Below are 13,884 nucleotides of genomic sequence, written 5' to 3'. Positions count from 1 at the left end.
GTGCTCACAGGCAAAGGCTTCCTTGTAACCTGCCTATCAGAAGAAAGTTTTTAGAGAGGGAATAGAAAGCCTGGATGAATAAAATAAATAAAGATTTAAAAAGCTACTCTTGTAGAGTTCCAGAAAAAAAAAAAAAAAACTAGAAAAGGCGCATTTAAAACTATCATTCATTGAGTCTCATCTTCCCAGAACCACAATTTATACTCCAAATGTATTCATCACAGTGCATACAAAATTTTGATCGCCACAATATACTCAAAAATGTAATCAAAAGTCATTCACATTTTATACAAACACAGACTGATATGTGGGATGTTAGTCAATCAGATTATGACTGAAATGCTATGACAAGTAAACTTGCAAATTAAGAAAAAATTTCTTAATTTACATTTTGTCTTTTCACCACATCCACTGTTTATTTAAAAAGCTGCTCCAGTTTTACCTTGTTAACATGTCCATGTTTGATTTTTCGTATATGCTGAGAAACACCTCATGATGGAGATAAGCAGTCAACACTACGACTGTGTATTTCCAAATGAAGCTGCAGTCTACCGATGACCACCTCAGAAACACAGATTCAGACTTTCGGGAATTATATGTAACAAACCAAAAGAACCAATCCCGTCAGCTTCCAAAGTGGGGCTTTCTGCATCTTTATTCTTCTTCAGAATCTGTTCCCAGTTCAAACATGTACGTCCGAATTACAGCTTAATGTTGTGTCGCGCAGAGCAGTTTTATGGTGTTTAGGCAGAGTTGTAGGTGAGCTGGTAGCCGTGATTGAAGAGGGATGGATGAAGAGATCTGCACATTGTAAAGGAGGTGGCATTGTAGAGGTTCATTTTCAGAGGCAATAACTAAATATATGTATTTATTTGATGACCAGAGAGGCACTTTAATAATTTGAATAGTTTACAATTGTCCGACTAATATATTCATAATGCCAGTGTTAACATGTTGATGTTGAGCAGGTTTGCCGTGTTCTTGGTTTAGCCTTAGATTTCGTAATTAGCACTAGGCATGAAGTACAGCCAAGCCTGACGTGAATGTCATTACATTTGCAGTGGAAAGCAGCCATCAAGCTGTAAGAAAGAGGCTCTGCTCTGTATCACAGGGCAGCGTCGTTCATGCCAACGAGATCAAGTTAGTAATTAACAAAATAAAAGAAGTCAGGAGACCACCAGAATCAGAAGACTCCTTCACCAGGAAACCACAAATGTCTGAACATCGGATCATTTTTGAGATATTTTAGTCTAGACAAAATCGACCGACCAATATTACCATCTGGAGCTTCACTGCGAGTACTGCTGAGAAAATTCTTCAGTATTTTCTAGGTTACTGTTGTGTCCCTGAACCAGCTGCAAAGTCCGACAGCAGCAGCTGATAGCAGCAGCCTTAATGTGTAAGATAGTGAGAAAAAACATAAGAAGTGTGAATTGTTTCAGGGCACTATTCTGAATACTTATTTTCTCAATATTAGCAGAGATGTGATACATTCTCCCCTTTCCTTTCCACCCCCAAGCTCACGCCATCGTCCACTGGACACCTTTGGGTGCAGCAATAAACACTCCATGCAGACCAGCATTATTTCCAGAGTAAAATGTCTGTCAAGAAACAAAAACAAACATTTTCTGTACATCAACAAGAAGCAATTTCAGTCTCATTTCCTCTCTTGGGTTGGAAGCAGCCTGTGGTAGAATTTGTCTTGTACATCCTGCTGTTGTAGTGAAAAGAAGTATTGTAAAAGTTTTAAAGGCTTCCTGGGAAGGATTGCTAATGTGAGCATTATAAATATTCATACCTGGAGCCAAAACACAGATTATACTGATTACCACGGTGAAAGGCTTCAGGTCCAGTAAACTGTCAGTGTTTTTGTTAACTGGTCAAGATTGTCATTGCCCAGGGAGGATTTTATTACCTTCCAGTAAATATTTAGTTTTAGCAGCTCTGACGGAGCACATTTTGCTGCCCAGTTACCACTCTCTGTATTAACTGGACCTCGGCCATTGTCCAGGAGTAAGTCGCTGTTGATTTGCTGTAGATTTATTCTTGGTCGGGAGCCAGGATGACTATGGAGAAGCCCCGGCTATGCTTGAAAGTGATGCACAAATCTGAGGAATTTTTGAACAGATGTTAGCAAAAACAGAGCTACTTTGAAAGCTACTTTTCATTGATATTTTATTCATTTAGGTCTTAGTATCTCAATGAATTAAGAGATCTTCAAGCTAGAAAATACAAATAGGTCTGGCCTTGTATTGACCGGGTTCACCTTTTGACAATGAACAGAAAACCAACTGTTCCTCTCGTTAGGTGAACTTTCTCAGGACTTAATTGAATTTAAGGGATCAGAACTTCACATGAAGCATGAGGAAATCTTGCTGGAGGCCATTTTCCTTGCACCCCGAAAAAGTTCTCCCTCTTTATTTTTCCTGAGAAAACGAAGAGTGAAGTGGGAACAACTGTGATCTTTGGTGGAGTCAACGTTCATTCTCCCCTCTACCACTCTTAATCCCCCTGTGTGTGAGAGACAGTGTTGGCGGTCACGCACATGGACCGGAGTGTTTTCATTTAGGGCCGCTGCAATCACGTAACACGCCCACAAGTGACCTGGGAATGTGTCTGGTTACACACACGCAGACATACACACACACACACTGTACTCCAGCCTGAAGCCCTGCACTCTGAAACAGCATTTCCAGCTCCTGTAAAGTTTTAGATTTTAGTGATGTCAGTCATCTACAGGGCCTTTTCATTTATCATTTGTAAATTAAAAAATGACTTCTGGATGTTAGATGTGTGAAAATATTAGCTGCTTTAAGTTTAATGTGCTTTTAAAATGCATAACCTTCCAACTGTTTGTTTTTAACACCGCTGGTGCTAAAAGTTCATTACTGTGTTTGTCTTGCACTGCACTTCCCAGAGATCCCTCATCCACTTATCAACCAGTCCAGGCCTGTCACAATGTTTTCTTAAAGAATTCTGTTTAATGTTGGATTTACTCCTCATGCTAACCACACAATTGTTCTTCCATTTGTTCCAACTAAACGCTGACGGTGCTGTTCGATAAATGAGATTCGTCATTTCTTGTGTACTGAGTAGTGTTTCTCAGGAAAGCATGAACCAAGTACTCAGAACAGTCCATGTTTTATCCGTTGAATCATTTGATAATAGGTGACTACATTGAACTCGTTGTTTTTTTCTGCGGGGTTTGCGTATGTTCAGCGTACAATGCCAGTAACATAATGCAATGTAATGCATGTTTGTATATAAGCCTCGCTGGAACTGACCTTTCCCTTCTCTGTGAACGCCCTGGTCTTCCCTATTGCAGTGAACCCCGTCAGTGGGAAGTGAAATGAAAACATTTTCAGCCACAAAGCCCATTGTGCTCACAAACCACCCGTTTTCCTCCCACATTTGCAGTCGTGTGTCATCATATTCGCTCACAGCCACTCCTCCGAACCTATATGCGCGTCAAGCAAGCGTCACACTTTTTGGATGCCGTGTAGGAGGGCATTTAACTGAAGGAACTTGGGTTTCTTTTTTTCCTACTTTTAACTTTTAGTGGTGACGTTTTGACTGCTAATCACAAGCAGACAACCGACTCATTCTCTTCATCATTAAAGATGAAGACAATGAGCAGTGAAAAGCACAGAAAACAGAGAATTTAAAGATAGCAAATAGCAGACTGACAATCATGGAGTCTACATCTGGGGAAAATCTCACTTCTCAAAATACCTTTTCTGAATGTTGACACTTTGGATTTTTTTTTTTTTTTTTTTTTAACTAGCTTTCCACCCTCCCTCCGCTCCTCGTCTCTGAGGTATCCGTCCGCAGATGTTCTGCTCATAAACATTAAGAGGCACCTGCCTCTCTTTCTGGTCATAACATCCTCACCCCCCCTCCGACATCCACTTGGCAACACGGGCGTCTTCGCAGCCTCTCTCCCCCCTCCTCCCGTCCCACCTTCAGCTCCTTCAGATTACATAAATAACATGACATCTGCTGAGAAAGAATGTCTGTCTGCTCCTGTGTTCTCCATTAAGCCCCCCCAGGCGCCCAGAGTGGTTTGGCCAGAGAAGGATTGCGGTGCTGCGTTCGGTATTGTGGCCCTCTGACTCAAAATGTCTGATAGTCTGAATAACTGTTTAGTGTCTGTCTTTGTGAACAGCATGTGGATTCCCACAGTTTGTTTATTTACCTCAGTGTCTAAATCCTGTCTGTCTCTTTGCTCCGATTGTTTAGATCATGCAGCAAATGAGCGACCATCGCTACGACAAGCTGACGGTGCCCGATGACCTCGCTGCCAACTGTGTCTACATGAACCTGCCCAACAAGGGACATGTGCTTCTGCACTGCACAGCGGAGCAGTTTCCAGAGAGTGCAAAGGTGACGCTCAGCTCATTTCTCATCCACACTCGGTTACCTTGTCTCACCCGCAGTCACAGTCACACATTCATCCACAGTCCTGCGGTCAGACCTTTGGGAGGAACGACCACCGTCGGGGCAACCAGAGTGGTTCAGTGGCTTAAATTTAAAGAGCCCTTGCCTTTGTTGCTCTTCATCCTGTCCTGACCTCTGAGAAAAACAACTGGCTGGAGAAAGAGCCCCTACGTAAGCTTTGTGGTTGTTTTACACAGACCGCTGCAGGCTGACCGCAGCCAGGGTTGTGTTTTTTAACAAAGGAACCTGCAGTTTGATGTGAAGTGACCTTTTGTGGACATGACTCCAACCACAGACTCAGAGCCAGAGACACTGAAGTCGTGAGAAAAAACATCTTAGGTGCTTTTTTTTTTTTCCTCAGAACTTGAGTTAATCAGCAAAGCTGTTGAAAACAGCTCCTAAAGCTGCCATGACTAATAGTTTTCTAAAAACACTTGATATACTTGTATATGAAACGGGAGGCTTATAGTCATGAACCTGCAGAGAATTATCCCCACATTGCAGGTTGTCTGAATATAAAAGTCTTTTAGCTTCTTTTAGCGACGTTTTGCTTTTACATCATTCAGTTTTAGTGTTTTGGTTCAGTCTCACCAACAAATCTGGTGTGCACCAAACAGCATGCAAGCAAAAAGTTACCAGCCAGCTTGTTGACATAGCAGTGGGCTTGGCAACTTTACAACCAGACATTGACCTCAAGAGACATCAGAGGCTTGTGCTACAAAGCAAGTTCAACATACCCGGGATATGTTTTTGTTATCTGGCTTAACTAAACCTAACAACCACAGTCACGCTAAGCGGTCACGGTCATGAAGCTGCTTATAAACCCGGTAAGTCAACCCAGTTTCTGAATCTAGCAATGACCGCGTTCACATGAAAGGGCTGGTGTTGGCAACAGATAACCAGTCGCAAGTGTTGACAGCTCTAAAACGGCATATTTTTCTTAAGAAGAACAAACTAGAATCCTAAGCCAATATTTGAGATTATAAATATAATACAGGCTAAAAGCAACAAAGTCAGGAAGGAAAGCTGGCAACAGCTGCAGACTGTGTGAATGTATAGTACATATGCTTATCAATATCGCTGTCCCTTTATGTGTAAGCTGCTGAGATGTAGGTTTTCTTATTCAAGATTCAGTGTAATTATCATCATGCATCACTAGACCGTGTGATGAAACTACAGATGTTCCCTTCTTGCTCCTCACACGTTAGACATTTTTAGTTTCAATTTTCCTGCCCAACCTCGATGATGTTAATCAGTTTGGGAACAGGAACAAATATGAAAACATCATTCAAACAAATAAGGTGACTCACTTGTAGTGCAAGGCAGTGCAGTGTTTTAATCAGCGTCTGTTTTAGGATTATATCACAAAACAGAGGCTTCTAGATCAATGAAGTTTAGCTTTGAAATGGCTTTCAGCTCGGAAAAAACGGCTCTTCCTCTCATAGTATCTGCTCCCTGAGCTCCGCGGGATCTTCTGCTAATGGTAATGCTGTTTTCCAAGAGAATTGATTGGTCAGTAGGTGGTGATGTAGTATGTGTTGAATTGTTATCTTAAACACAACCTGCTTCGGAGCAGTTTAGGTGTTTTCAGCAGAAGTTGTAAGAGAGATGTTCCCCCAGCAAGAAGTGAACCGCCACTGTGGTACTAAAAAGCTAAACCTGATGGTGCCTCGCAAACCCAAATCCTACTTTGTTGAACAGGCCTCTAAGCTAATAGCAGATTTGTCAGGTATGTCTCAAACATTCAGTGACCTACTTACATACACCAGCAAGATGGGCCTTTCACCCACATGTTTGCTGCAGCAGCTTGACATGAATGACGTGTTATTGTTTCACTCTTTCTGTTGGGGTTTGGACAGACTGAGCAGTAGCTGTGTTATTTAGATGCTTTGGGGTCACTCCACATCACAACAAGTCAAAAGGATTCTCACAGGATTGAACCTGGCAGCCTACAATCTGCAGAGACAGTGCTCAGACCTCAAAATGTACTCTGTGGTTAAAACCCCAACCTCCGCCAGCTATTTTTAGAAGGAAGAATTCACAAAATTATGCGTCTTTGGACTTACATCCACGACGCAGTCTCAGTTTTTTCCAGGAAGATTAACTGAGGGAATTCACTTGAGGATAATAAAATCTATTTGTGTATGTCTCGCTTCCTGCTTTGATAGCACCTTTTAACAGAACTTTCGGAGCAGTATTCAAGAAATGTATGTTTCTTCCATAAACCTGCTTCCTTTATGAGGTTCAAACCCACCAGAACTTGGCCCGAAACCCACTTTTGGCCCCAAAGAAATTGTAGCTTAAGGAAAAGTGGAAAAAATATTAATAGCACAAGACATAACACACACAGTAAAATAGCAGGGGCAGTTATCACAGTTAACTATCATGTCTAGCACAGTCGGTCTAGAGCTGGAGAATGTTTCCCAAGGGAACTTGTTGCTTGTTCCTCCAATGAGATGTGGAGATTTGTCAGCACAATCGCTGAGACACCCTGCAAGACGTCTGCTGATTTCCAACTCTAAACACTGTCTGTCCTAATCTCCGGCCTATTTTTAGATTGCTCGTGAAGTTACATAAGAGTTCCGTATTAACGAAGGCAGGGGGTCATGAGAGAGGATTGGTGGGGTCGGAGGGGGCGGAGATGGGGCACCTTTAATGGCCTGCGGTGGCGATGGCTGCAGAGGGCTCTGTTTGGAGATAAAGAAGCTGAAAAGACAAAAGGTCCAGTGAAACATAGCAGCTCCTACTGTGTGGGACCATGCCACCCTGACCCAGCGTATAAATCTCTCCTGCAGTAATGAGAACTCAGCTGGAAATGATCAAAAACAGAGACTTTTGATGCAGAGGTGCTATGAATGGCAGAGGATGATCCCTGAGTAACCTGCTTTGTGTGGTCTAAGATAAAGATTTCTGGGGTGTTCTTTGGATGGTCCAGACTGAATTGTATAAATTAGTGTTGATGTTTATGAGACGATTGTTCCCTCTTACTTTGGTGACACCCAAACTTGGATAGATTTCCATGAAATTTGATGCACTCATTCATTGTCCACAGATAGGAGAATGCATTGTAATGACTGTTGGAATCTGACTTTTCATCGAGTGCTACCGTGATGTTAGCCTCTGTGGACTGAGTGACAGGTCTGTACAACTGTTGGATTGATTACCGTGATATTTCATACATGCGTGTATGAACTATAAACAAGTTTTGTCTGTGTGACACTTTACAGTCCATCAAAGTGAATAAAAGGAGCTTTTTTTTAAATTTTCATCATTAATTTTTTTGAATTATTTCACTAATTGATGTCTCTCAGTTTCATTTTTAATCATTCACATTTGGGTTGTTGCTTCAGAATTTATATTTGGATAAAAAATTTTTTTTTAAAAAAACACGTTGTCATAGTTTTTTAGTTCTGTGTTTAATGCTTTGATTAGACTACACACTTAGCTTCAGGTGGAGTTGCACATTTACATGTATTATCTGACCATGGAGTCATTTATCAGCTACGCGACATGTTAGGGTTATTTATAAAATACTATAGAAAATACACTGCCTGTAACTTATAATATTGTTACCTTCACTTTCATAGCCATTAATTTAATATTTTATCAGCTTATAGGCTGTAGTTGAGGATTTGCATCATTCCAGATTTAGAGCGGAGGATGTAGAGGGACAGGCATGTTCAGAAAGGTATTTGAAGACCACTACTCTATGCTTAATGTCAGCTGTCAACAACAACAACAATAATACGTTGGCCTATTGCTCCAATCTATGAATAATGTTCACGTCTCCAAACACTCCCCAAATAAATTCAGCAATGAATTATTGCATGTTCAGATGTGCTGTATAATACATAGTTTGACTGTGCTACAGGATCCATGGCTCCAACCACGAAAAACACAGAAAGAACAAAGTTACATTCTGATGGAACAACCAAACCTGAGCAATTAAAAATTCAATTTGAGTTATAGTTGGGGTAAAAATGCTAATAAAAGTTTAAAAAACATTTTTTATGTTTTTAATACTGCAATGTGTTACACGGAGCATTTGATGATCCCTTAACTCAGGGGTGTCAAACTCTGGCCCGCTTTGTAATTATATTTGGCCCGCGAGACAATACCAAATGACTACTAGAGCTGCCCCCGGTATTATACTGTACAGCGCATTCACCGATAATACTACAAATCCCATAATGCCCTGTTGTTGTTTTGGCGCATCAATCAGGACAGAACCCAGAAACTCCCTCTCCTCTGTGACAGTAGGCATAGCGACTTCACACTACAACTGTCACTGTGCCACTGATGTGTTTTTTAATTTATAATTTGATTTTGCATGTCTCCACTACTAAGTTATATATAATGTATGGTAATAAGCGTTGCTTGTTCCATATTCAATGTTAAAGCAAAATTTGTTTCGGTCCATATTAAAAGGTTCATTTGCTCAATGTTGGCCTGTGACTTTGTTCAGGTTTTAAATTTTGGCCCACTGTGTTTTTGAGATTGACACCCCTGCCTTAACTCATCCACCATCATCATCCATCCAGCCATTATCTATACACTGCTTAATCCTCACTAGGATCATGGATTGGGGGGAAAGGCAGGGCTGCATGGGAAGAACATGCAAACTCCACGCAGAAAGAGCCCGGGTGTCCTAACCGGGATGCAAACCAGGGATCTTCTAGCTGCGAGGTGATGGTGCTAACCACCGAGCCACCTTGCAGCCCCACCATCGTCAGCTTAAAAGAAAAAAAAAAAGCATTGTTCCAACATTTCAGTTTGAAACTGCAAAACAAGACTGTTGCACCAGTGTTCTCTGGATTTTGCTTTGTGTTTGTGTTCAGCATATATTACCATTCTAATAGTCTGATCTAAGATGATGAACATGGTAAGCATGACCTGCTAAGCATGTTGATTGTAAGATTTGGCTCTCAGCACCACTAACATCTTGTTTTTAACGGACAGCAGATGGGGACCCATCTTGATAGGAGCACCAACATATGCAGGTTCCTTCAGTGTGATGATATTACCAGTCTCACAAAAGCCCTAATGTGAAAAATTATATTGAAATCTGCATGAACACCATATTTTTAAGTGGTAGAATAGTGTTAGAGGAGAGCATGATGAGTGGCATTGTTGAAATGATTTAAAGAGCACTCTGCCCACATTACACAAAATGCCTTGAGTAGAAAAAAAAAAAAGTCAAGAGTTATGAGGCACTTGAGTGTTTGGACGTCAGGCATGGCATCTGGATCACCAGAGGCTTTGTCAGCCATATTGCATCACGAGATAAAAATTTGTTTAGCTGGTCCCTCTGGCTGTGCCACAAGGCCTCGCTCCGTATCACAGCAGGGTTGAAGTAAGAGTTTAAAGAGAAAAATATCCTGGTTTGGAAGTGTGGTCGGAAAACGCTGGTTTTCTTCTGGAAAATGTCCACAGGGTGACACACTACTTTACAAGGGTCTTTTGAGAATGTCGTAATAGTTCTCACTCCCATCTCTTTTTTTTACGTTTTGCCGGGAGACCAGGAAAGCTTGAATGCTTGTTCTCCTGCTTCACTTTTTTTTTTTTTTTTTTGTCTCTCTGCAGGGCTTTTCTATCACTGAAAATTACAAGCTGACAAGTGGAGTAAACAAACTTAAGTGTTGCATAAGTTCTCCCTTCAATTTAACTACTTCCTATTCAGTTGTACTTCAACCTTTTCTAAAGAGCCTGTGGCAGTGCTCTTGAATACCAGTAAAAGCAGCTCACAGGTCTTGTACCAGGGACAGCTGCTGCCATGACAATATCAATTTTGTATTTGAGCCTTTCTTTAAGCGACAGACTGACAGGCCCTGAACCTTCTTTTTTGGTGATATTTCAGTGAAAAACTGTTAATTTTCAACTGATAATTGCAGAATTACCAACAAGTTTAAAGCAGAATAATCTAAAAAAGTCTGTTTTTCCAATAATGCCCTTGTCTGTGTGTCCTGCAGGTGTTTGAGAAGTTGAAGGACCACATGCTGATTCCCGTGTGCAACCAGGAGAAGGTCAAAGTGGACGGAGCCCTCACATGCTGCTCTGTGCTCATCAACAAGAAGGCCAACATCTGAGCGCGCTCATTAGGGCTCTGTCGGTGCATGGTAACCAAGCAGAGCCTGAATCTGATCACCACAGATCCTAAGGTTTAACAAAACAGTCCTGATTCTTAGAGGGAGAAAATTCTAGCGTAATGATGCTGAGGTACAGATAATATATCACATGAAAGGAGTCATACGGTCTCACTTTTCACTAAAACACAATCATTGAAAGGTCTTAAAGTGTGTAAATAGTTCCACTGAAATAGAGGACAATAGTTTCAGATTATCTGTGTCTCTGTAAGAATTAGGATATTGCATTAAAATAAGTCTAATTTTGTTCTTAATTTTTGATACATTCTGCAAAAAGAGAAACACAAAAGAGCAGGCCTGCAGGTTTGATCTAATCTCTTGTTATTTCCCTGCTTCTTCGCTCGTCTGCAAATTGCTCTGATTAATTACAGATTTATCAGATGATTGAAGATCTGAAAATGAGTAGACCATGTGCCATGTTGAACCCCCACCACCTTGAACCTGCAGAACGCCTACCGCTCGTGCATAGACCAATCCTTCATTGCTCTCCAGTGATTTAAAGAGAACCACACAGAACGGAACCAGGTGGATCTGGCTGATAAATTAGATTTCTCTTGCCGTTGTAAAGTAGTTTTACCAACCTTGCGCTTCAGTTTTTTAAATTACGTGACTAATACAGACATCTACAGTGAATATAAACAAGTATGCGGTTGGTTTATACTGTTTACATGCAGCATTTTAACTGTGATTTAATTTTTCTGTGTTTGCAGTTGAGACGTTTGTGACTCATTTTTTCAAGAACTGTATTTTGGAGCAAAAATAAAGCAAACAAATCCTGCTGTTATATAGAATCTGAATGTCAGTGCTGCTCTTTAACATTTTTTCTTTCCACTTCTATGTTAAATTACTGCTGTTTCTTTGCAGTTGGTGCTAAAACAAAACCCACCTACACACCACTGTGTATCTACTGAAGAAAATGGCTACTTTGATTTAAAGCTTCTAAGATACAGTTCTTGAAAAGCTTTCCGGAGATGTGAGCTCTTGGTATGATCGCGGTGATGATTCTCTTTGTGTGATTTGTTATGGTTTTGTGATTAATATTGAAAGTTCTGCCACTGAGACCTGAGGCCCTCTTACTTTTCTGACTATTGCTTACTAATCATTGCCATTTATCACACAGTAGTGGAGCTTTTATGTTTTAGTTGTTGTTGCTGTTCCTCAATCCCTGCCACCAGCTAGAGAAGCAAACAGTAACCTGTTACTTGAGGCCATCGGTGGTTGCTGCCGTTTCTAATTCCTTCCTTTGTTAGATTTTTATGGGGATGCAAACTTTCCAAAAACTAGAAGGGTAATGACTGATCCTCATTAAAAAAAAATGTAGAAAAAGACTCGACACGCTTTGCCGACCCCGTTGATGTGGCAAATGTATGTTTTCATTATCCTAAAATGAACTAAGCTTCCATTTACTCCAACATAGCACCTCTCTTACTTTAAATATCCAATGCCTCTTTGGAAAATCAATGACTTAACTCCTGCTGAATGACTCTGAAGGCACTGTATTTTTTCCTCACACCATTGGTTCTGCCTGTGTTGTTGATTACACTGGGTTTTTTTTCTTCCTTCTCTGGCAGTTTTTTTTACTCCAGTACTGACTTTAGAGCATGCTGTGAAGCTGATGTCTGTTCCACAAAATCCAATAGAACCGAATGTGACTTCAGAACGAGCAAACAGCCCCCGTTTGGTGTGTTTCCATGTGTGTTGCAGTAGCAGTCGGAAGGACGTTGACCTGTTTCAGTGGCCTTATGTATATGTTGTTGCTTAATCCATGTTTGAGGCCTGTACACATGACAACATAGTGTATGTGGACATGTATACTGTTGTACTCTGTATACTGTACATGTTAAAGCCCGTCACAGCTAAAAAACCATGTTGTTTCTCAGTGTGATTGTAAGTGAAAGTTGAGGATATGACATCAGGAGGTGATTCAACCTCCCTCCGTTTGAGTATGGGCAAGTGGGCAGTGATGAAACATGGAAAGAATTCATGTTGGGAGGAGAGGCTTGTACGCCAGTAAACAGCGACTCTTTAAAAGTTTCTCTGTCTTTCTCTTGACGGTCTCACTCTCTGCACTTGCCTTCTCCCACCCTCTGCTATTGCCTCATGGACGATTCTGGGCTAATTTATGGCCATGATATCATACAGTCTGGCGAACGCTGTGGATGTGATGGCCTTAAAGTGTGACAGCAGTATATTTAACAGAAGGCGGCTGGCCGAACGCGGGATGATAACATACAGTAGTTGCAGAGCCAGTTCTCATTCTCACGCTGTGACTGCAGTCTTAGGCTGTCTAATTAGCACTGCTGTCAGCTGTTGTAGGACAAGTAATGTCATTTTATGTTAAACTGTCATCCCCTCTCACAGTGTTACCCATCAGCCTTTCTTTGGTTATACGTCTCTGAGACACCATAGCATTCATTAAAAATCTGAATGTTCCTCTAACAGTTATTTCATGATGTTGTGATTGTCCATCTCAGGTCTCTTGGTTTTCATACGAGTAACAATTATTTGAATCATCTTAAACTGAGCCTTTCTTTGTGTAATAAATTAACATCGAGCATTTATCTGTGTTGTGGATTTTTTTTGTTTGTTTTTTAAATAGCTCCTCTTCTATCTGTCAGTTCATGACTCTTACTAATGTTTAATTCATCTTTTGTTTATCAGCTCCTGACAGCACATTTACTCGTGGTACCTTTAAGGACAGGGTTGGTATAGATCACAAGGTTTAGCGCGTGAAGGTGTGATTAAATATTAATCTGAGTCTGGAAATGAATATAAATATTCTCTTATTTTCAGTGACGTAGAGTCACTTGTGTTGTCTTTGAAGGACTCAAAGTGGCAGCACACCTCTGCCTGTTGACCTCTGCTACCACCTTGTGACAGCAACAGTGTAAAACAGACAAAAACAAATGATGTGTAGACTCAGTACAGCTGATGTTTGTTTGGAGGCAAGAAAAGCTGCAAAAACCCCCCCTCCCTTAAAAATTCAGTTTTTCACCCTGTTCACATGTCCACATACTTTTTTTTTTTTTTTTTGACATGAGTAAAATAAACATTCAGCGCCATGAAAATTGCTGTGGACTGATGACAGGTTTAGATATCTGGCATAACAAACCTAAAGAACCGATCCTGTCCACTTTCTCCGCTTTCTGTATCATTGATCGTCTGAACTGATTTCCAACATGTATTGATGAAGTACTCCAATATAACACCTTGCAATTGTGTCACATAGTTGTTTTTTTTTACAGGGTTTGAGCAAAGTCATGGATGAGCTGGTGTGCTCGAGCTGCTGTGGGTCGAGAAAGAG

At 40.9% G+C, this 13,884-nt stretch overlaps 1 protein-coding gene across 1 annotated transcript in view; it reads left to right on the top strand.

Annotated features, from left to right (window-relative positions):
* ddah1 (dimethylarginine dimethylaminohydrolase 1) overlaps positions 1–13,140 on the top strand; it is an 88,897-nt gene extending 75,757 nt beyond the window's left edge. Inside the window, exons 5-6 of the mRNA XM_008299563.1 lie at positions 4,240–4,383; positions 10,407–13,140. Coding sequence (XP_008297785.1) covers positions 4,240–4,383; positions 10,407–10,523 — 261 coding nt within the window. The 3' untranslated portion in view covers positions 10,524–13,140. The remainder of the gene's footprint in view (positions 1–4,239; positions 4,384–10,406) is intronic.
* The last annotated feature ends 744 nt before the right edge of the window (positions 13,141–13,884 follow it).

The sequence above is a fragment of the Stegastes partitus genome, unplaced genomic scaffold, assembly GCF_000690725.1.
Source record: "Stegastes partitus isolate 25-593 unplaced genomic scaffold, Stegastes_partitus-1.0.2 Scaffold31, whole genome shotgun sequence".
NCBI classification, from domain to species: Eukaryota; Metazoa; Chordata; class Actinopteri; family Pomacentridae; genus Stegastes; species Stegastes partitus.
This window is presented reverse-complemented; position numbering and strand designations above follow the sequence as displayed.